Source organism: Urocitellus parryii, chromosome 15, assembly GCF_045843805.1.
Source record: "Urocitellus parryii isolate mUroPar1 chromosome 15, mUroPar1.hap1, whole genome shotgun sequence".
In the NCBI taxonomy this organism is placed as follows: Eukaryota; Metazoa; Chordata; class Mammalia; order Rodentia; family Sciuridae; genus Urocitellus; species Urocitellus parryii.
In genome coordinates, this window is record NC_135545.1 from 49,486,132 (window position 1) to 49,508,632 (window position 22,501).

Consider the following 22,501-nt stretch of genomic DNA (forward strand, 5'->3'; position numbering starts at 1 on the left):
ATATAAAGAAACCGTTCTCCGTCCAATGACCAGGTGACACTGCCATGAAGTCGAATTCGACATCTCACTTCTGGTACAGTGGTATCCAGCGATAATTCATCTGTCATCCTCAGAGGTGTTTAACATGCTGACTGCCTCTGGTAATGGATCCATCCATTAATTCAGCATTAAGTGTTCTCCAGAAATCTTCCTATTTTAGAACTTCCATCCCAAGTGGGCTCAGTGCAGAACATTATATTAACTCATGCCTGCCTCTTAGAGCTACTGAGACTAACTGGTTGAGCCCTTCTTTGTTCTAAGAATTGCTTGCTTATCGAACATGGTAACTGGGAAAATGAAGTGCCCCATGGTCTGACCTTGTGCTGCTTCATGGTTTCATGACCTTTCCTTGTGAATCTGAGTTTGCTTAGTTTTGTTTCCTATGGGCATGTGGCACAATTTATTTTATTCTGAAATAGTTTGAGAGGTGTCAGGAAACACCACCTGGGGAAAAGGAGATTAGCAGAGCTGTTTATATTTCTGACATAGGATAGTTGCCACCAAATATTATAGAACCATTATCCTTTCAGTTTTTTATCCTGACATTTTTAATTGGTGAATAATTCACCTAGAAAGCATATCAATGCTAGGTGAATCAATGGTTACTATATGGTAACCCCATCCTATAGTATAGAGGATTTTTAAGTACTAGAAATGTGTTTATTACCATGTAGAATAAATTAATACTTCAATAACTTTGATTACATGTTTCTGATATATTAAATTTGAAACTTCAAAGTCTCCACTGGGTTAAAATAGAATATTTCAATATGGCCTGCTAATAGCATTAAATGATAATACTGGCCTTTGTAAATATATTTTGTTGGAAAAACAAAGCATTAAGAGAAATATCCTCAGTCAAACATTTCATTTTAATGGACATTCCCAGGTAGAGATCTATCACAGATTATATAGGAATTAAGAAGGTACTCGTTCTTCATTCCTCTTTCTTTGAAATTGTAATAGTGGTTGACAGCCATAATAGCAAAGAAAGATTCATTATATATATATATATATATATATGCATAATATTATTTATTTCACTTCATCATATTATTTATTTCACCATAAAATTATTTATTTCACTTGGGTAAACATTTAGAACATCATTAAACTCAGACAATAATCATTCATTTAAATTTCTTTATTATTTCCATAATTAGAACAAACTTAAATCTTAGAAAAAATCAGTATAAGGGGAACAGTTTCTTTTTTTTCTTTTTTTTGGGGGGGGAACAGTTTCTTATGAGGCCAAGAATAAATAAAATCAAACAGTATTTTTGATATTGAACAATTTGCATTTATTTAAATGTATGTTAATATGGCTCTTACACACATAGGAAAATAAAGTAGTTAATTAAATAAGTAGTTGGTACTTTTATTCCAGGTCAGAATATCTCCTTTTTCAGATAGTTAACTTTAAATAGAGAAACATTTCATCATTATCGACTTGTCTCTTTTTATCTACAGTACACATATTCATCCTTTATGCACTTAGTTTCTTAGTTTTGCAGTCTAAAAGACTAAGTTCCCATGTCGAAGTTATACATGATTTAATACTGCTGGCTGGCTTGCTTAGGATTCTGGAGCTAACATGTATATTTCTACAATTTGGATTGAGCTAGTATACTTGTTCATACTTATGATAGTGCTAGAGTCTTCCTGGGAATCCTCTGGACATCAAGAAAAAATTCTCTGTATAAGTCACAATTTATAATTCATGTCAAACTAACAATGACTGCAGTGAGTTTGCTTGCCTCCTTGGACTCAGAACATAGACAAATGTCTTTTATTTTATTATTTTTTTAAATTTACTATTCTATGATTCTGACTCTGGATTCATTACAGTGTGTGTTTCTTGGTTATACTCTGATTTGGTTTCATCAGGTTGTCCTGACAAAAGCTTTGGATCCAAATGTACAAGCCCCGTTGGTGGATTTCAAGGATGTATGAGACTTATTTCTATCAGCAACGAGATGGTGGATCTGATTTCAGTTCAGCAGGGATCCCTTGGGAACTTCAGTGACCTTCAGATAGACTCGTGTGGTATCTCAGATAGGTAAGAATGGTCTCACTCCTTTACTGTGGCCTGTTTAAACTTATGGTAGCAGATTAAAATGTGTGTGTAAAATGAACATTTATTCTCTTCCTTTCATCTCTTCCACAGGAATTGGATTGTATTTACATTAGAAATCAGAAAAATAGAACTTTTGCGTTGTATGTCATATTTCAAATGATAAAATTTAGATATAAGACATGAGACTATGTTATTTCTATGTACATGTTACCAATTTACAAAAGATAATGTGGAGGCTGCTATCATTTTAGATGGATATAATCATATCAAAACTATGTCATTAAATTCAATAGTTTGGGGCATCTGGAAAGTAAAATGGATCATCAGGTACTAATAAATCAGAGACCTGTGTGGTTGATTGTCAAGCTGGCTTTTGCTACCCTGACAGTTGTGTATTTCAGAAGCGGGGAAACTCACTGGTGCCTGTGCTAATTTCCACCTTTCACGACCTGTTACCATCTTTTCTACAGGAACATGAGGAGGAACCCCTCCTCTAGAAATCTCAGGACCATGGTGCTTATCACAGTGCAAGGATGGCCCTGGAGGTTCACAGAAGCACCAGGGGGGGCACGGCAAGGCAGGAGTTAATTATAGAAGACAAGCAACTTTTATAGGAATATTTAGCAACTAACAACAGTTAAAAACTGTGGTAGGCATGGGCAACCGTGGCATATGTGATCTTACTAGCCATGCTTTATAATCACAACTGTTAATTTCAGTTATTGAGTTCATTGGAATATCACACCCAGTACAGATTTGTAAAAGTTTGTAGACTTAACATAAATGGGCATTTAAATCATTCCTCGTAGAACCCTTAAAACCTATTTCTTTTTTTTAATATTTATTTTTTAGTTGTAGTTGGACACAACACCTTTATTTTATATATTTATTTTTATGTGGTGCTGAGGATTGAACCCAGGGCCCCTCACATGCTAGGTGAGTGCTCTACTGCTGAGCCACAACCCAGCCCCATTATAATCTACTTCTAATAGTATTTGTTTTGCGTAAATATAAAAATAGATGAGAGAGAAGTGGGCTAAGATGACATGGCTAAGAAAAGGCAGAGTCCAGCCCCAGAGCCAGCAGAGTGTGCCTGAAATGTTTGCCATGCAGCCTGTAGAGGCCATGTTAGCACTTATGGGGGTGCATATTTCATCCAAGCATAATAAACATTGAATGTTTTATCATTGAATGTTTTAATCCATTATAATAAAAAGCAAGCAGTAACATTACTAGCATATTAAAAATCTGACAGGAACTTAATGCAGTCCTTTCTTTTTTAATATGACTGACTTTAAGCAGGTTCAGACCTGCACATAAAGGAATGCAAACAAACAGGCATGCGCACACGTGTGTGCACATTCCCTGCACACAGATACACTAACATCAGCTTGCACGCAGTCTTTCTCACACATGCACACACTTATGTGCTCACTCACCTATCCAAAAGCTCCTCACACACTCACAGGTCATCATTACATGCATTTGTACAACTACTTGTGCACGCTCACACATGCACATTCACATACACCTATCGGTCCCACACTCACACACTTACAAGGTCATGAACACACTTATGCGTCTTTCACACATGGTCATTCAGATGCACTCTGTCATCTAGCAGCCCTCTCCTTGGTCTGTGGATCTCAGGAACATCATGGTAAGTCTGGGGATTCTGGGTGACGGAGTGGTGAGGACAAAAATGCCTGGGCAGCTGTTGCTCTGCTTCCCATTTCTGGGACAGACACCCAGATGGGGCTGGGACAGGGTTGACAAGTACTGGGGCATAAATGCTCACTAAGTCATTCACATGCGTTAAGTATGTCTTTTGGTATCAGCTTTCTAAGACAGCACCAGGTTGGGAAGGTTACCATCTCACCTGCCAGCACAGTCTGTGCCTCTCTGAGCCAAGAGAGGCAGAGGGTGTGGAGTGTGTCTGGGTCTCAAATGACACCCAGGCTGCAGAGACCTGAACGTTTCTGTGTGTCAGTGTTCACCGCCGTGACTTCACCGCCCAGCACCCTCCTCCTGGCTTTCCTAGCCTCAGCCCCTCGACCACCACCATGTTCCCCTTCCAGTTCACCTCCACTGCCCAGTCCTTGGGCTCTGGTCTTGAGCCTCCATTGTACTCTCTCCCTCCAGGCTGGAGTCTCTACCTATAGCCTCTACTTTCCCTCTCATCCCCACAGAACCCCCTAAGACTGGCTTCTTCCCCCTGCCTCAGCTCACATGTTCTTCGGGTGGGTTTAAAGATTAGGGTATCATTTTCTCTCCTGTAGTACTGCAGGCGTGGCTATTTTGGGAGGTTGCATGGGGAGTAGGTGGGAAGGGGCAGTGGGGTTGTTAGTTCTTGTCAAATAGAGTTTTGAAGAAGATTATTAGAATGTTGCTAGTCATTATTCTAATGTCTATAGATAACTGTTACTATTTAATGTCCTTAAATGGGATAACATTGTATAGATTTGACTTTGATATCCTTAGTCCCAGCCAAACTTTACAACAAATGAAAGTCCTTTGAAATTTAACTCGTAATGGATAGGGAATCCGTTTAAATCAAAATCTTTGCTGTCACTTCAGGTTTGGGTATGTTGATGTATGCACTCCTTGAATTCACAAGCAATGAAAGTAATGATGGAAATGTCCAGGAGAAAGATTTAGAAGTCTGAGAAAATGGGTTGATGGATTGTCTGACTTTGTATTTGAGTGCCTACTGAGAAGAAAAGTGTAAAACACAATTGTTTAGAACATTCACTGCGAATTGCCCTAGGTTACCGGCATGCAAACATTACCATATAATGAATTTAAATAAAATTCGCAATTTAGTCTTTCACATTGCATTGAAAAGTCTGGTCTGTCTAGCAAGAATCAAGAAAAGTGGATTCAGTCAGTTTTTTGTAAGCGGATCACATTGAAGTAGCATATATATTACGATAATTAAAGATACATTCTTTTGGATTTAAGGCAAAGCCACTTATATCTGTCCCTTTTTCAAACAAGATTTGTGGTCCATTAAAGTATGATCTGCTCTGTCTTTTTCTGATTTGATTACCAAGTAGGATTGTTACTGTTTTAATATTTTAAAGTCTCCTTCTTTTCCATTGATTTGAAATACTTAAAAATTAAATAAATTATGATACAGTCTTTGAATGTACTCCTGAAAATCTATAAAATGTTAAAATATATATAAAATTAATGGGCATGGGAATATATCCATTATTTATTTTTGGATCTTCAACAAACAGATTGTAAAATAGCATGACTTTACTCATGATTATATATATATATATATATATATATATATATATATATATTTTATATATGTTTATATTTGTAGAGGTAGTTTCTATATAGTAAAAGTGATTTTTCTCCTTATTGTTTCCTTTCTGTACATTGAACTTCTATTTTTTATCATCAGGAAACATCAATAACATGATGTTCAGTTAAAATTGCAAAAATCTTATAAGCAAAATATGAAACTCCCATCCTTAGTTTTTATAAAGGAAATGGCAAAAATCCCATATAAATATATTCTTGGCAGGTTTTATAGTTTCTTTATTTTTAAATTTAAAGTGTATGAGAACATTAAAAGTCTGGGTCTCAAAGTATCATTTATTCTCAATTCAAAAAGCCATCAATTATCTACCTGATCTGGGCTGTTTGAAGGGACCCCAAAAGTCCCCAAATTTCTTTCTTTTTTTAAAAAATTTTTTAATATTTATTTTTTTTTTTAGTTTTCGATGGACACAACATCTTTGTTTGTATGTGGTGCTGAGGATCGAACCGGGGCCACACGCATGCCAGGCGAGCGCGCTACCGCTTGAGCCACATCCCCAGCCCCCCAAATTTCTTTGTTCATAGTGTTTTACTTCTCTCAGTAATTTTTTACAATTTGTTTTAAAAATTTTTTGGTTCTAATTAGTTCCACATGACAGCAGAATGCATTTCAATACATTGTACCCAAATGGAGCACAACTTTCCATTTCTCTGGCTGCACACGACGTAGCACCACACCACATGAGCAGTCATACATGTACCTAGGGTAATGATGTTCATCTCCTTCCACCATCTTTCCTATTCCCATGTCCCCTTGACCCTCCCTCCCCTTTGCCTAGTCAAATTTCCTCCGTTCTTCTCATGCCCACCCCCCACTATGGATCAGCATCCACTTATCAGAGAGAACATTCAGCCTTTGGTGTTTTGGAATTGGCTCACTTAGCATGATACTCTCCAACTCTATCCATTTACCTGTAAATGCCTTAATGTTATTCTCTTTTAAAGCTTAGTAATATTCCATTGTGTATATATACCACAGTTTCTTTATCCATTCATCTGTTGAAGAGCATCTAGGTTGGTTCCACAGTTTGACTATTGTGAATTGAGCTGTTATGAACATTGATGTGGCTGTAATTTTTTTTTATATAATGCCTTTAAGTCAAAAGACATCCCCTGATACTTTATTTAAAAAGTGTTATAGGTCCAAACAACTTGATGGAGTTAGGCTGGCCTATTTGCTAAGTGGTGCTAATGGAAGTTGGTCTCCTGTAGAGACTGGGAAAAAACATTTTTAATGTTTGCATTTCAAAGGGATGACTCCCAGGTCTTCCAGTAAGACAGCCAGTCTTGGGTCTTAAAACTTGCAAGAGAACAGAAGTTTTCTATCTAAAAGGGTGAGGAGCCAGGCAAGGTGGCACACACTTGTAATCCTAGTTGTTGAGGAGGCTGAGGCAGGAGGGTCACAAATTCAAAGCCAACCCTAGCAACTTAGGATCTAAGCAACTTAGTGAGACCTTGTCTCAAAATAAAAAGTACAAAGTGCTGGGGGTTCAGTCCCCACTACCAAAAAATAAGAAGGGAAAGGGGTAATTTACAATGGAAAGTTTTCTAAAATACATGCTGTAAGGAAATGGCTGTCAGTCAGAGATGTGCCATCAATAAGAAACCTATCTAACAGGCAAAACTGGGTCACAGGGTGGAATATTAAAGCCAACCTAGGGCTATCTGAGCTGATGACGTTAGTTCCCCCAACTCTTTCCTCCCTGGTGTCCCCTGTGTCTGTAATTTTTCTGTTTTCCTAACCTAATGCTTTGATTTAAAAGTGTTTTAGCTCTACATGACTTAATAAACATTTTTGTCCTAACAGCATAGTAACACTTTGAAAAAATGATACAAATCTAGAGAACTAATGGACAAAGGAGGGCTATAGGTAACAAAATCGTGCCATATGAGGGGTTCATGCTAAATGCGTAGATTTTTAGCTAAGTTTGCCACAAAGACAAAATGAATCAAACAACTTGGGTAGCTCAGTGAGATGAGGCAGGAACTAATTTGCTTCCCTATAATGACCTTTTTACTATCTTTATGTCTAATGTCATGTTGTTTACTTTAAATATACAGAATACAATTTATTTTAAAACAAAAAGTGATCCACATCTTTTGCAAAAAAAAATGATTTCATTCATCATAAAACACACTTATTTAGTAATTGGATTGTGGACCTGCACCATCTTTCTAAAGCTTGGAATCAGATCAAATGCTGCTATCTCCATTTTTTTTTTTTTTTGTTCCATGTAGATTTCACATGGTACTTGCTTTTTAAAATCAATTATTAAAATCCAGCTTCTCAAAGACAGGTCGTGATGAAAAGGAATGTATTATGGAGCTGAGCGACTTCACGCTAGTAAGTCACACTGTGCTTGACAGACGTTGAGCGTGCCAGTTACTTCTCTTGAAATTTTAAAATAACCTGGGAGCCTCCTCTGAGTTCCATTCAGGGCCTCTGCACTGCTTGGAATCTGTGCATCTCTACTGCACATCCTTGGCCCCTCCTGGATCCCAGGCCAAGTGCACAGATGGTCTCCCTCCCACTTCCTTCTTTCCTCGCCTTTTCTTTATTCCTTCTTCCTGTAAATGTTCAATGTAGTAATTCAGTGTGACAAAATACTGTGTCACATAAGCTTTTGATATCCCCGAATATACATCGGACTCATATTGTGTCACTTAGGGAAAATAAAGGGCGCTGATGTAGTGAGACAAAGTGGAAGATTAAGCAGTCACAGTACCTGGGAATGGGCGGGAACCGGCTGAATTTAATGACCCAAGGTTTTAGTTCTGTGATTCAATTACCTTCACACCAGACTGAATCACCATCGGTCATGTCAACCTTACTCTTCCTGTGGGGGTCGACACCTCTCTTTCTCATGACCACGAGTATAAATGATCAAGACTTTATGATATCAAAAATGACAAATGGTGGTTGTTTCTTCACCTTCTCCTAGGTGTTTGCCCAACTACTGCGAGCACGGGGGCGCCTGTTCTCAGTCCTGGAGCGTCTTCCATTGTAACTGTACCAACACGGGTTACACGGGAGCCACCTGCCATACCTGTAAGCCGAGTTCACCTTCCCGATGTTGCCCCTGGGTGACGTCCCTCTCCATCTCCCTTTCATTGCTGTTTGTACGTGGGTCTCTGTGTGTGCAAGGTGGTCATGGAAGAGACAGTCCTGGCTTTGAGCACCCAGGGGTTTCTAGTTTATTTTAAATCTGCACCCCACTTCCTTAAGTAGTCAAGGTAGTTGGTAGAAATATCTAAAACAGGAGTGAGAAGGGGAAGATGGCGGCAAATGAAAACACGTACAGCAAACAAGATCCGAGGACAGAAAGCAAACTAAAATGCAGAGAGGGTGATCGCCTGGTACTTGATTCAGGCCAGTGTTCGACTCTACACTTAAGACACAGTACGAGTGGACACATGATCCGTTACCAGATTCTTACTGTTCACACTAATAAACAAGAAGATTCTCAGAAAACAGTAATGGATGGACTAGGGCAGTGTGGCTTCTGGCACAGGGATGCAGATCTCAAGTAGAAACCATCTGTCTTAGTGCATTGGGACATTTATAAGACAGTATCACAGTTTTGGTAGCTAGAAATCCAAGACCAAAGGGCCTCAGATTTGGTGTATGTGAGAGCTTGCTTCTTGACATCCTTTCCCTGTGTCCTCACATTTAGGAAGGATGAGGGATCTGCCTCATGAAGCCTCCACCCTGGTGACCCGGTCACCTTCCAAAGTCTTTACCACCAAATACCTACAATGGGGGATTATGTTTCAGCATACGTTTCTGGGGGAAGGGGGCCCCAAACTCCCAGTCTACAACACTAGGCAATACTTAAATATTTGTGCCTCCCTGTTTAATGAGGGTGATGAAGACAAATGGGGTAATTATTGTATGAATCACAGCAGTTACTGTAATTGAATACTTTCTAAATGCGCAGTATTGATCTTGTATTATATAAACCTTAGCTCATTTAATTCTGATTATCACCCTGATAGGTAGGAACTGGTATAACTCCTATAATAGAGATATTAATAAATTTGCCCAAAGCAGAGTGAGGATGGAGGTACCTGAACTCATGTTGTAGAGCTGGGATCACCAGCAATACCCTTTCCTTATGTTATAAACTCTATTTTTCTGATGCAATGCTTGCACATCTTGTAAGACCTGGGTGATTTTGTTGTCTGTTTGTTCAGTACATATAATAGGGTGACAAAAATGCCCATTCCTCCCGCCCCTTTTTTTGTATTATTATTGAGTTTATGAGCAACTTAACTCCTGTACTACCTTCTATAGTCTTGGCTCAAGGCAGGTGTTAGGTGCAGAGTTAGACCTTACCACGTCGGATCTACAACTACAACTCGGCACAATACTTTGTATTCCTGCCGGGGTACAGTTTGGAATCCTGGGCTCCCAGCCCTGGGCACTCTACAGAGGACCCTGAGGAGCCTTGATTTGGGGCTGGAAGGGTATGCTCAGCAGGACCTCCTGCACCTCCCGCCCCATGCAGCATGTCATTAAGGAGCCTCAGTCTTTTACATTTTATAAAGAGTGTTTCCTGATGATAACAGCTTCAACTCACTTGTCACCAGAGGCAGGTTACTTGTGTCATGTCACCCATCTGGTGAAGGGGCAGTGCATTTTAAGGGACAGGGCATTTTTTAGATCTTTCACCAACCCCATTATAGTAACTAACTCAATCCTGAAAGCTATTAAATATATTTAAATTGACCATTCACTTTTAATTTCTATCAATGACTGAATATAATATAAACACAAATAGCTCAGAGGAATAAAATTAAATGATAAATAAAAAGGTATTTTCATCCAGGGCCCACAATTTGATTCAATAAATAATTTATTAGGCTTTTGAGTAGATTGCCCAAATGGAACTGAATTTTTTTTTTTTTTTTGTTGTTGTTAATAACCATCCTGAGAGATAGGGGCAGATTGACAGACGTGGTTATAGTGGAGAGGCAGAGATGGAGACTTTTAAAAGGTATTATTAGGAAACAATACATTAAGCAGTCATGCTATAAAAAGTCAAGCAATGCATATAAAGCAAAAGTCCTTTAATTACCCTCATCCAATCATGTGTCTTTTCCAATGTGTGTCTCCATCCCAGAGTCATGCGTAAATCCTGCCAACTCCAATCTTGCAACATAAATGTTTTCTTCCAAAGCACTGATGAACATATTTATTTGCATATAGAAATTTTTAACCAGCCGGGTGCAGTGGCACAAGCTCCTAATACCAGCAACTCCACTCAAGAGGCTGAGGGAGGAGGATCACAAAGTTCAAAGCCAGCCTAGGCAATTTAGTGAGGGCCTAAGCAACTTAGCAAGATTCTGTCTCAAAATAAAAACTAAAAAGGGCTGGGAATGTGGCTCAGAGAGCACTCTTGTTTCAATCCCTGGTATCAAATAATAACAATAATAATTGAAATACTTGACTATTTTTACGTACCCACGGCACAAAATGCATGCATAACTAACAATCCATGCTTATATTTCCATCTGTGGTAAGGACAAAAAGTCTCAGACTATATAGAAACAAGGAAGTACATTTCTATGATTATTTAAAAATTTTAAACATTAAACAAATCTGCTACAGTGTTTCATGTTGCCTAAGCCCTAATTAATATAATATTCAAAAACTTAAAATAGATTCAGGAAAGGATATCCAAGGGATTTTTTTTTATTTTAAGTTTCACAGGATAAAATGCTTAACAGCAGTTTTTGGTACACTTGGTCAAACATTCAGTAAGAGGTATGTATCATATAGGAGCTAATATCAAAACTTGTACATGGCAAATATGTACTTGTAAAATAAAAAAAAATTATGAATCAAACCACATTGAGACCACTTGGGGGCATATTTCACATAAATATTTCTTCTGCTTTGAATTTTAATTACCTTGAATTCTCACTGCAGAGCATTAGAGAAGTTTTCTTTAGTCGGTTAGTTTTAGAATTATTGATGAGGAACTTGGTGAATCATATCTATTCTGTGAAAAATTGTTTTTACCTATAGTGAATTTTATGTGAGGATGGAATAGAGTTTCAACATTATTTAATATGTATCTGCTGCATAACTATTGGGTGGCAGTAGATTATTAGGCAGTCCCTCTATTGTGCTTCAGAAGTGCAGGATGTCAAGATGATATTGGAATTATGAATTCCAAAATGGGTGGCATGTGATGTCACATTAAAGTTCTTAACACTTAAACACTTGCATCCTCTTTCCTTGTTCTTTCTAATATAAAAATCAGCTAAATTTTCATTTCCATGAAATACTCCCATTTTTGGCTTTTTTCCCTTTCTTACCACTTTCATCCATATTCATTTAAAAAGAATTAAAAAATGAACTGGGTTTTAAAGTGTAAATTTTACCTTTTCTCTTGGCAGTGTTGTGCATGTTACATTTCAATAATTTAAACAATTTCAATAATAATTGGAGAATTCTTTGCCCAAATTGAAGTTTCAGATATTCATTTCATACTATTTTATTTATGATGAGACTTTTTTTTCCCTACAGCTATCTACGAGCAGTCATGTGAAGCCTATAAACATAAAGGAAACACCTCAGGGTTTTACTACATAGATTCCGATGGAAGTGGTCCACTGGGCCCATCTCTTCTCTACTGCAATATGACCGGTGAGTTAACCAACTTTCCTGCAATAGTTAAATCTGCATTAATGCCTCAAATACACAAAATTAAAATAAGTAGAGACTTGATCTAACTTGCAGCTTAATTAAAATGTGTATTTAGTAAAATACACTGAGCATAAATATTTAAAAATCAGTTGAATGGTGATGACTTAAAATATTTTTGTTTTCTATGCATGTGGTCTTTTTTTAGAACATCTAATAATAAATGGTTCCAACTATCTCCCCAAATTAAAAAAAATGGTAGAATTTAGCAGAGAAAATTGAAAAAAATATTTACTTTTTAAATGTATGTAAACATTGCATTTGTTTATATTCTAGAATTCTTAAATAAATTTACACAGAAATTATGTTTGGTTAAATTCAATATCCATTCATGATAAAAAATTTAATAAATAACCCATAGAAGAAAAATTCTTTAATTTGACAAAAAATGCCCACAAAGAACTTATGGAATTTGTAAGAGTTTATGGTGAAATATTTAAAACCCTTCCCTCTATCACCAACAGTAACACCACTCTACTCAATATATGTATTAGAGGTCTTAGCCAGTGCAATAAAACAAGAGAAAGAAATAAAACATTTGAGTATTGAAAAGGAAGGTCTATGATTCTCACTATTCAGAAATGCCTAGGTTATCTATGAAGCATATTCCAAACAACATACAGTAAAGGATTGCAATTCAGGAATATCACTGGATATAAAATTGATATCAAATTAACTTTATTTCTGTCTACCAGCAAATGACCCTTTAGAAAATCATATTTTCAATAGCATCAAAAGTCTCAAAAACATAGTAAAAAATGTAATAAAAAATGTGCAGGGCTTCTATACAGATAAGTACCAAGCTCTTTAAATCAATTAAAATCCTAAATAAATGGAGGAGTGTAAAATTTTCATTCATTAGAAGACTAAACATTGTATGATATCACTGATGTTGATTTAGTACAAACCTAAATTGGAATTCCAGGAGGGTGCTTGTTTGTAGGTTGGTATAATTATTTTGATAAAAATGGGCAAGCACCTTCTACAATTTATAAGCACATACCAAAAGACAAGAAGAACCAGGAGAGTCTTGAAGAACAGATTTGAAGGACAGCTCTACCAGATACAGACGTTATGCTGACAGGCTAAGTAAAACAGTGTGTAGATGGCATCAAGATAAATATACTAATGAAACTAGATGCAGAGTCTGTAAACAGATCTACTTGGATGTGGATAATTGATTTTTAGCTAAGGCCATACTGATGTACAGTGAAGGAAAGATGGTCTTTTTTTACAAGTGGGATTGAGTGGAAATTATATATAAATATTAAAAAAAGAATAGAATAGAAATGGGACGTTTGTTGACCAGATAAGAGTGAAAGCTGAAACTGTGACAACATTGGCTTGTTTAGCGTCAGTCGGGAACCTGTGATTGGTGCTCTAAGTTTCACTGTCCTGTACCTGTCGGCAAATAACTGCAAAAGTGTTGGAGTTACAAATAACTTGAGCAAGTAGGCAAATTCACAGATAATGAGAATCTACAGTAGTGCGTGTTGACTTCTATCATGTATCTTATGTCTATTATGGATAATAATTTAGTCATATGTACACTACTGAATTACTAAATTACATCTGCAAGGTGTTGAGAGCAGAGACACAGACATTCAGGGACAGCTACTGGTCTCTAGAAGCTCTGAAATATTAAAACTGTCAAATAGATGTGACAACCCCAGAATATGAAACCCCCAGAGAGGAGGATATGTCAAAACTCTCCTCATTTATCTGGTTTTGCAGATGAGCAAGACCCAGGAAGGGTCAGTGCAGCCAGTTGAAGACATGAGAAGGTCAAGAACTAATGCCTTGGTCCCTTTTCTCACAGAGCTTTTTCTTCCAGAAAGCACCACCTTCTATCATGTCCCATTGCTTGTATCCAAATCTGGCATAACAATTGTGAAACCGAGACAAAATGCTGAATCGGTAACTCGAAAATGTGTAACTTATAAAAAAAAAATCTAGTTAGTTTAGGATTAGTGTCACACAAATGATTCCGCATGGATTAAAATAACTCTGCAAGCATTACAAACTAAACAATATAAACAAACAAACAAATCAATCTCTGTTTTGAATGGGCAATTTCCTTAACCAAGTTAAAGACTGAAATTTCCTCGTAAATAGAGTATTCTAAGTATGATTTGGAAATAATTAGTCAGGATGAGATGAATCTCAGTGGTTGTCCCTATTGAGATGTAGGGGACTGTTTTCTTCGACACTAAACTCATTGCTTTTTCTATAATGAAATAGTTTTATGTTCAAGAAGTTTCTCATTATTAAACATTGCATTGTAAGGAGCATTGTTTCAGGGGGGAGAAATTGATGAGAGCAGGAGTGGCAGCTTTCAAACTTCTGTGTAGATGGAAATTCTATGCATCACACTCACCACTTCCTACAGCACCATTACCACAAGATTCCTGGGTTTAGTTTCTCTGACTCAGTAACTTTCTAGGCTGAGGCCTGAGTCTCTGCATTATTAACAAACATCCCATGCAATTTTAGCATGAGACACATATTCTGTGTTGTATAAAAATAGCATCATTATTTTTACTTTGGAAATTTTGTTATTAGAGGCTTCTTACTGTCTAAGGAAGTTAATAACGAAATGACATTATTCAGTCGCAGCCTTGTTTATATCAAGGTTTGCTCCAGAATGCCAGGGGTTCTCACTCCTGTTTCCTTCAACAAAGCATTTTCCACCTGCTCTTCCGACCTTTATCACATCTATCACCCTCAGCTATTAAGCACCAAGCACCACAGCTTTGCAACTGTGTTGCTTAAATAGCATGTTTTTTTTTTTTTGTTATCACACTAAAAAATAGTGGTCCGCCTAAGGTAAATCAAGTTCTTAATTACTCAGTAGCTTTATTTACAATGCATATTATTAGAAATCTCTTTAGGGAGAGACACTGATAAACCCAAATTACCATCCAGTTTTTTAAACTTCATAGATTTTTCTGCCTCTTTCAGCAGTCTCTTCTCATGCATTTCCCTGTGTCTCTTTGCCCTCCAACTCTTGTTGCATTTTGTAAAGGATCATTTTTGAGAAAGTGAAATCATGAATCTCATGCAGATGTAAAAGTAAATGTTAAAAAAAACCGCATTCTAAAGATTTTGTTTAATACATTATTAATGAAAAATTGGTACGCTGTTAAAACCAGTTCAAGGGAGAATTCAAAGAACAGAAGCATCGACACATCAGGAATATTGAAAGAAACGTGCTCCCGAGAACAGAGGAAACCCTGGCTTCCTGGGTAGGAGGGAAGGACGTCAGTAGACCTCCATCAGGTGCAAGTGGCAGGCTCTTGGCAAGAATCACTAATGATGTGTTGAAGGAGACTTATACCTGTCCTGGAGAACAGGAACGGGTCCTTGGTCCCAGGTGTTGATGATTAAACACCCGAGAAACTTGCCAAGGCAAGTGCAGAAAGCCAGTTTTACTTAAAGGAAAGTGACAGAAGCAGCAGACTTCTCCAAAGAGAAGGGGGCCCAGAGCCGGTTGTCTGTGGGAGTGGGTGTGTCTTTGTCTTTTATAAACCCCAGGACCCCACCCCGACCCCACACATATCTTGTCTTTTTCATGTCCATGCCTAAGGGTAGGAGCATGGAGGGTAATCATTAGCAACTTCTTGGGCTGGAAAGTGGGATCCCCAGGTTAGCTGTTAGCAACCCATTGTCTTGTCTTTAATATCCAGCCTTCATCCTCTGGACCCCCATTATTCATTACCTACACAGACTGCCCCCTGCCTCAGTTTGTTGAGAAATGTCACATATCCTGTCCCCTCAGGCCAGGTGGGGCTGTAGGCAGATTGCTTTTTGGCAAAGAAAGCATGCAGCCAGTCAGTACGGTGGGCTCATTCTACAGAACTATTCTCTTAACCTCCTGTTCCCACCATCCTCATCTCTCTATCCCCTTGCAAGACAATGCTTTTCTGTCTAAGCAAAAGCCAAACAAAATAAGGAAGTGAACAAAAATTTAAAAAGAATCCCAACAACTCAGGTTAAAGGCTGAGGAACTATAAATATGTCTGGGAAGTTAAAGAGCAAATTTCTCTAGAGAGGTTTCAAGGTGTGTCTCCTGCAGAGGCGCTTGCCCACTTTCCAAGAGTAATAAAACCTGAGAATTTGTCCCTCTGTCTTCAGAGATGTGTCCTGCTTAAGTTCCACTGGGCTCCTTCTACTGGTTTGGTGCCAGGATGCAGAGGGGGCAGCTGGAATGTACTGCTTTACCCTGGGAGAAAATGGCCTGAGGGGAATCCATGCTGCTAAGATTCCCTGTTAGTGAATATTCTCTGATACAAAGTCCCCTGTATGTGATAGGATAGGCAGGTAGGTGGATAGAGAGAGAGATAGATACAGTTGGATATCATCTGTAATGGAATCATTTATTAATTTGCAAGTAGAGTATCATCTTAGACCCTTGACAGTTTCAAACTTAACATGATTTTGTAATCCTATCAGTTATCTATAATTTATAGAGTTATAAAACAGCTCCAAGGCAGTGAAAATTTCACAGTTCCCATAGATCAGAATCCATAACCAGGGAGATGGCGCTCTCTCGACACTGAGTTGTTTTAGATTATTCCCTTGTTTATGCCCTCATTTCTCCAATATATGTCTTCTGCATGTTGTGCCAAGGTCCTGGGCTACACACAGGGGACACCATGGTGAGCAGCTCAGAAACTATTGTCAATCTCACATGGGGAGAGACGGTCAAAATATCACTGAAAAGCACATGACAGGTCGTGATGACCTCTGTGACATTTTCAGTTATTATTTCCAAACGGGTGTTTGTAGAAACCTCAGCTAATACAGCCTTGTCTGGAGGAACAGGGAAGAGGCTCTAGGTAGGGAATTTTCTGACGTTCCCCTGTTAATCTAGCACAGGGGATTTGGAGCCATTGCTCAAAATCAACTATGCTGATTTCATGGCATCAGAAAAGTTCTGGAAATCTAGATGGTATATGTCATCTGTTTAATTTGACACTTTGTAGTATTTTTAATTAGGTAATAAAATTGCATACAGAAACTTTCATAATGTTGAAGTATTTTAGGATTTCCAAAGAAAACATATTTGATTCTGCCCTTTATCCGTTGCCAGGCACCATGGCTATGAATCTCTTAAACACTGTAAAAAAAAAAAAAAACCCGCTAGAATCACATGTTAATTGTGATCCAGTAGTTGCTAAACTGGGTACAGGTCCCTCTCAGTGTGATCCCAAAGGCACAGAGACAAAGGCTTCAAGCAGGTTTGTTGTCTTGCTCTTTTGGCAGCTGCTCAGCCAGAGTTAAGCTTCCCAATGCACACCACAGATTGACCACAAGGAAAGGCACATAATTCTGTTGAACAATACAGGCAGAGCCCAGCAGAGGCCAGACTGACAGATTTGCCTTGGCTAATAACAACTTTCAACTTCCAACAGCCATGGTTGAGTTGGCTAAAATTAGAGGATTTCCAATATACGCTATTGTCTAGTTTTGCCAATTGATTTACCAGATTTGGAAGTGGAGGCTTAGCTTTCACTTGACTTCCCAAAGGGCACAGATTCATGCCAGGTCAACAGTCACATCTCCTGATGGCCTCTGCATTGTACTGCTGGCTGCCCATAATCAGTTTTATTAGCTTATAGATCATGTTCTCTTTGAGAAAAGCACCCCACTGATAAAGCTGTAGGGTGAGCTGAGAGGCGAGGGGGAAATGAAAGTCTCAGCTATTGTTTTGTGGATCCACACGTGGAAGGCAATAAGGCTGCCAGATTCCTTCCCGGTCTCATTTAACCAACCTCTCTATGTTGATGACTATGAGAGAGGTGGGAGTGAGATTTTTCAAAGTCTACCACCTTATCTTGTTTGCACTGTTGATTCCTGTGAATGAATTACCTAAAAAAAAAAAAAAAAGTGAGGGGGGGAGATTACCAGTACTGTTTTCCTCCAGTTTTGAATTTTCCTGTGACACGGAGGAGTTAAATGACTTCACAGCATATCTGCAAGAGCTGTGTCAGTTTCCAGTGTGTTCTCAGTACTTAGTAAATCAGAGGCCTTTTGAGGAATCCATTCTTGTGCCTACATATATCACAGTGAATGCAGAATGAAAAGAGAAACTTGAAGGATAGGTACAACACGCCCATCTTCTGTTACAGACGTTGTGGGATTTATATTAATTTAAGTAATTTTGGTAATGAGTATGATGGAAATGTTTGCCGACTTTCAGGTAGCAATTGTGAACACTCTCCTAGATACTTTTTTTGGTGTGTATTAGTTGAGATATTGATAGTATATCAAATGGTTTCGGTTCAAAAGAGGAACTTCCTATTGCATTGCCAAACTACTATATGATACTAAAATGAACAATGGAAAATTTGATTTAAGAAGAAAAAGATCTATATACTCAGAATTAAATCATGACTAAAAAGAGAAATATAAAAACTTACTTTGTTTTTCTTTGCTGGAAACATGCATAATTTTTAAGAGTAAAAAAGTATTTGCTTATATTATGTGATATAAAATATTTCACTATTTTTTAACATGCACCCCTATTTTTACATTGTAACATCACTGAATTCTGAGTGTGTCACCAGTCCACAATGTTTTGCAGTTAAAGTAGGGAACATGTTTTTCTTTCTTGGAGGAAAATGAAATAATCATGCATCTTCAAAAGAGAATATCAGATTTGATGAAATGAAATACATCAAAAGCATCTAGCAATCATAATTTTCTAATATTTTTCATCATAAATATTGTCTGGCTAAATCATATGAATAAGTAAAATAAAGCCATTGCAAATGTATGGTGATAGTATGCATTTCAGGGAAAGGAGTCACTTTAATTTAAAAATTTTGAAAATCCATTTGTATTGATTCTACCTCGCAGGGAGATTTGATGACTAGAAAAATTTGACTCAGATAAAAGGTGATTTTGATTTTCTTTATTTATTTTAACTTTTGCAGACTAGTGATGGTCTCCTCTCTTTCTTCCCCCATTTCTGCATACAAGAAACTGCGTGGACCATCATACAGCACAACGGCTCTGACTTAACAAGAGTCAGAAATACTGACCCAGAGAACCCACACACTGGGGTTTTTGAGTATGTGGCCAGCATGGAGCAACTCCAGGCCACCATTAACCGTGCGGAGCACTGCGAACAGGAGCTTGCTTACTACTGCAAGAAGTCACGGCTCGTGAATCAGGAAGGTGCGTAAACCGAGGCGTCTGCCATGTGCCCCTGTGCATATCCGTCCTTACTCAACCAGATCCTGAGGATTTTAATTCTACCCAGGTGTTGAGGGTCCACGTACTTAGCAATCATGTCACACAGATGCTGTTGCCTGGAGAAAAGAGCAAGGTCAATTTACATTGAGCTTCCTTCAAAGCCTTGATTGCTTTCCAACTCTCCTCCTGGCCTTAATTGGATCATGTACAGACCAGGTTTCCTTCCAACACTCCAAAATGCACAGTGTTTATCCTCATAAAGGGAAGAGGCGCATCAGGCTTATTTTATCATGGAAAAGAGTGAGTACAAGTAGGACTTAGTTGCCCGAAAGTGACTCTTCTGCTGGGCTCCTTTTTCATGACTTGTTGACAGGTAGCCTGTGGGTGCAATTGAAAACTAGAAAAGAGTGGAGAAACTGTTGATTTGGGAGCGCAGATAGGAATCAGAAAGCCTACTTAACCCTTTGTTTCATTCTATCCAGAACCAGTCCTAGGAATTCTGTTTGGGTTTTATATTTTCTCTCTTTGGAATATCTCCTGATGTCAGGATAGCAGGTCCCCCACTTCTGCCTTGGGGTGGGTCCTGGTGACCTCATTCTTTGTGTGTGAGTACTTCCCCCCACCTCTCAACTTGCCATCTCTCCACATTTTCCAACCACCCAGTGTACACCCAGTGTACCCAGTCTACCCTGTTAGCCTTCAGGAAGGAAATTCACCCTCAGGAAACTGTGTCTAGCACAACATTTCTCTTCCAGAAACTCTGCTGCTTTGTCTCTTGTCTGTCTGGTAATGACTTTTGCCTGGATCCGAGGTCTGTGTGTTCTGCCTGTGCGACCCTCATGCTACTCCTCGGTGCACTGTATTATAGCAGGGATATCAATCGGGTTTCTCTTAAGAAATGAGAGAGGATGCTAATATCTACACAATGAAACTCTCTTGGTCCATATTCTCCTAAGAGTGTTTCAGTTACAGACAGAACAATCAGAAGTTAAAACACGTGTTCCGTGTGATTATCTTCTGTCATTTGGATCATCTACAAAAATGTTAAGCTGTTGGTCTGACATTTGAACCTTTTATTTCCAATTAAGCTTCTCTCCTATTTGCTCTCCATCCATTTACTAAAAGGTGATTTTCTTGGCTATACCCCAGGTTCTTCTGGACCCCCAGTTCCTTTTTCAGAATGTCTTCATCCAACTTTTATCCCTCTAATACCAATTTGTGGTCCCAACTCAAATCTTATCTCTCTGCTGAAAATTCAGTCCCACCTGTAAGTGAGAATCAGACAGTTGTAGTGCAAAAAAAAAAAAAAATGGTAAGATTTACAGAGGAAAGAGAGCTCAATTCAGTTACCAGCTGTCTCATTTCCTAGATAGAGAACTTAGATGAATCTCTGATTCATCAAATGAATGAATGGATCAGAAACGACTCTCTGTCTTTGCCTTCTCTTCTCTGAATTGGGGCTGGTCACTCCAAGCTCCTGTGGCTATGGTGCTGATGAGATGGGGTGATAAACACAGAGTGTGTGACAGGAGTCCTCTCGCTGTAGGCTGTCAGGGCATTGAGGTCACCGTCGACAGACTCATTTTAATGTGTAACTCTTTGCTCATTGTGCTGAATGGTCATCTGATTTCACTTAGCACAGTGTTCCATGCACGTCCTTGTTACACATGGCAGGACTTCCCTCTTTTCTAGAGCAGAATGATCCTTCATTACGTGTGTATCATATTATCTGTATTATCTCTCAATGGGCACTTATGGTGTTTCCATGTCTTGGCAGTAGTGAATAATGCTGCCATAGTCATGGGGATCTCCTTGAGATGGTGGAGGACATAAAAGCCACACATAGAAAGACAAATATTGCATGATGTCATGTATATGTGGAATCTAAAAGGGTTGAATTCACAGAAACAGAGTAACAGGGTGGCTATGGGGACTGGAGGTGGGAGAGTGGGAAGATGTTGGTCAGAGTGCAAACTTACGGTTATAGATGACCCTGGAATTGTGTAGAATGGATTGAGGTTGAGAGACTGAAAAGGGAGAGAAAACTCAGATTCTGGGTTCCCAACAAGAAAGGCAAGGAGGAAACCCAGGAAGCAGTGTTATGTTTAGAGCCTCAGATCTCAGTGAATCAGTAGTTTCAAGATCCGATGAGGCCACACTGGGTATGAATGTAAAAATGTATTCTTAGCAGTGAGGATCGGTGTGGCTCAGCACACTGACAGGATGTCCCGGGGAGGACTCGGGTCATTTAGGATTTTAACCGTGGGAGGGAGAATGTTCCACCTTGATCATCAACATTATAATATTAATTTTTAATTTCTCAAGATTTAAAAGATTCATTTTCTTTTTATTTATTTTTTTTTGCTACCAGGGATTGAACCCAGGGGCACTTAAAGACTGAGTCACATCCCCAGCCCTTTTTTAAATTTTTCGTTCTGAGACAGGGTGTTGCTAAGTTGCTTAGGGCCTCGTTAAGTTGTTGAGGCTGACTTTGAACTTTTGATCCTCCTGCCTCAGCCTTCTAAGCCACGGGGATTATAATTATGCATCACTGTACCTAGCTAAAAACTTCATTCCTATCCTGATTTAAATTATTTAGTTCTCTTTAAGAAGCCTTGGGTGGAACCAAAGGTAATTGGTACCTTTAAGACTTTATTAATTTCTATTTTATAGGGAAAATTAGAAATTTAAGTGGGAAAATATGATTTAGCACTTAGGAATAATTATTTATTTTCTATCAAAGAACACAGTGTTTTAAGCAATATGTTAAAATATATCTAGTAAATGTCTCAAGTAGGCTTAACCTTTGACTAATGTTCAAATCATGCAAGTTTTTCTGGATAGTAATAACTTTGTGAATAACATAAGCTTTTTTTTTTTTTTTTTGGCTTGGGTTTTTAATCTGGTGGAACCAGCATGTGTAGTAACCCTGTGGGGTAGGTCATCAGCATCAGCAGAGGGGCCACCTAGTAGTAAGTTAAAATGAGCACTGGCATTTGTTAGTAAGAGAGGAATTAGTAAAAGTCCTGGATTCTCATTGGGATGGATGGTGATGACTTAAAGCTCTGAAAGTCAACAGAAAAATGATCACCTGCCTCTGAGGAGCTGACAAATCAGATGTTGCTTACATTTTCCTCATG

General features: G+C 38.4%; 1 protein-coding gene across 6 annotated transcripts in view; it reads left to right on the forward strand.

Moving 5' to 3' along the window:
- Positions 1–22,501, forward strand: part of Cntnap4 (contactin associated protein family member 4) — a 237,479-nt gene that overhangs the window by 162,215 nt on the left and 52,763 nt on the right. For all 6 annotated transcript variants that reach the window (XM_026409135.2, XM_026409139.2, XM_026409141.2 and 3 more), the window contains 4 exons: positions 1,927–2,098; positions 8,392–8,498; positions 11,985–12,104; positions 19,146–19,343. In XM_026409135.2, coding sequence (XP_026264920.1) covers positions 1,927–2,098; positions 8,392–8,498; positions 11,985–12,104; positions 19,146–19,343 — 597 coding nt within the window. The remainder of the gene's footprint in view (positions 1–1,926; positions 2,099–8,391; positions 8,499–11,984; positions 12,105–19,145; positions 19,344–22,501) is intronic.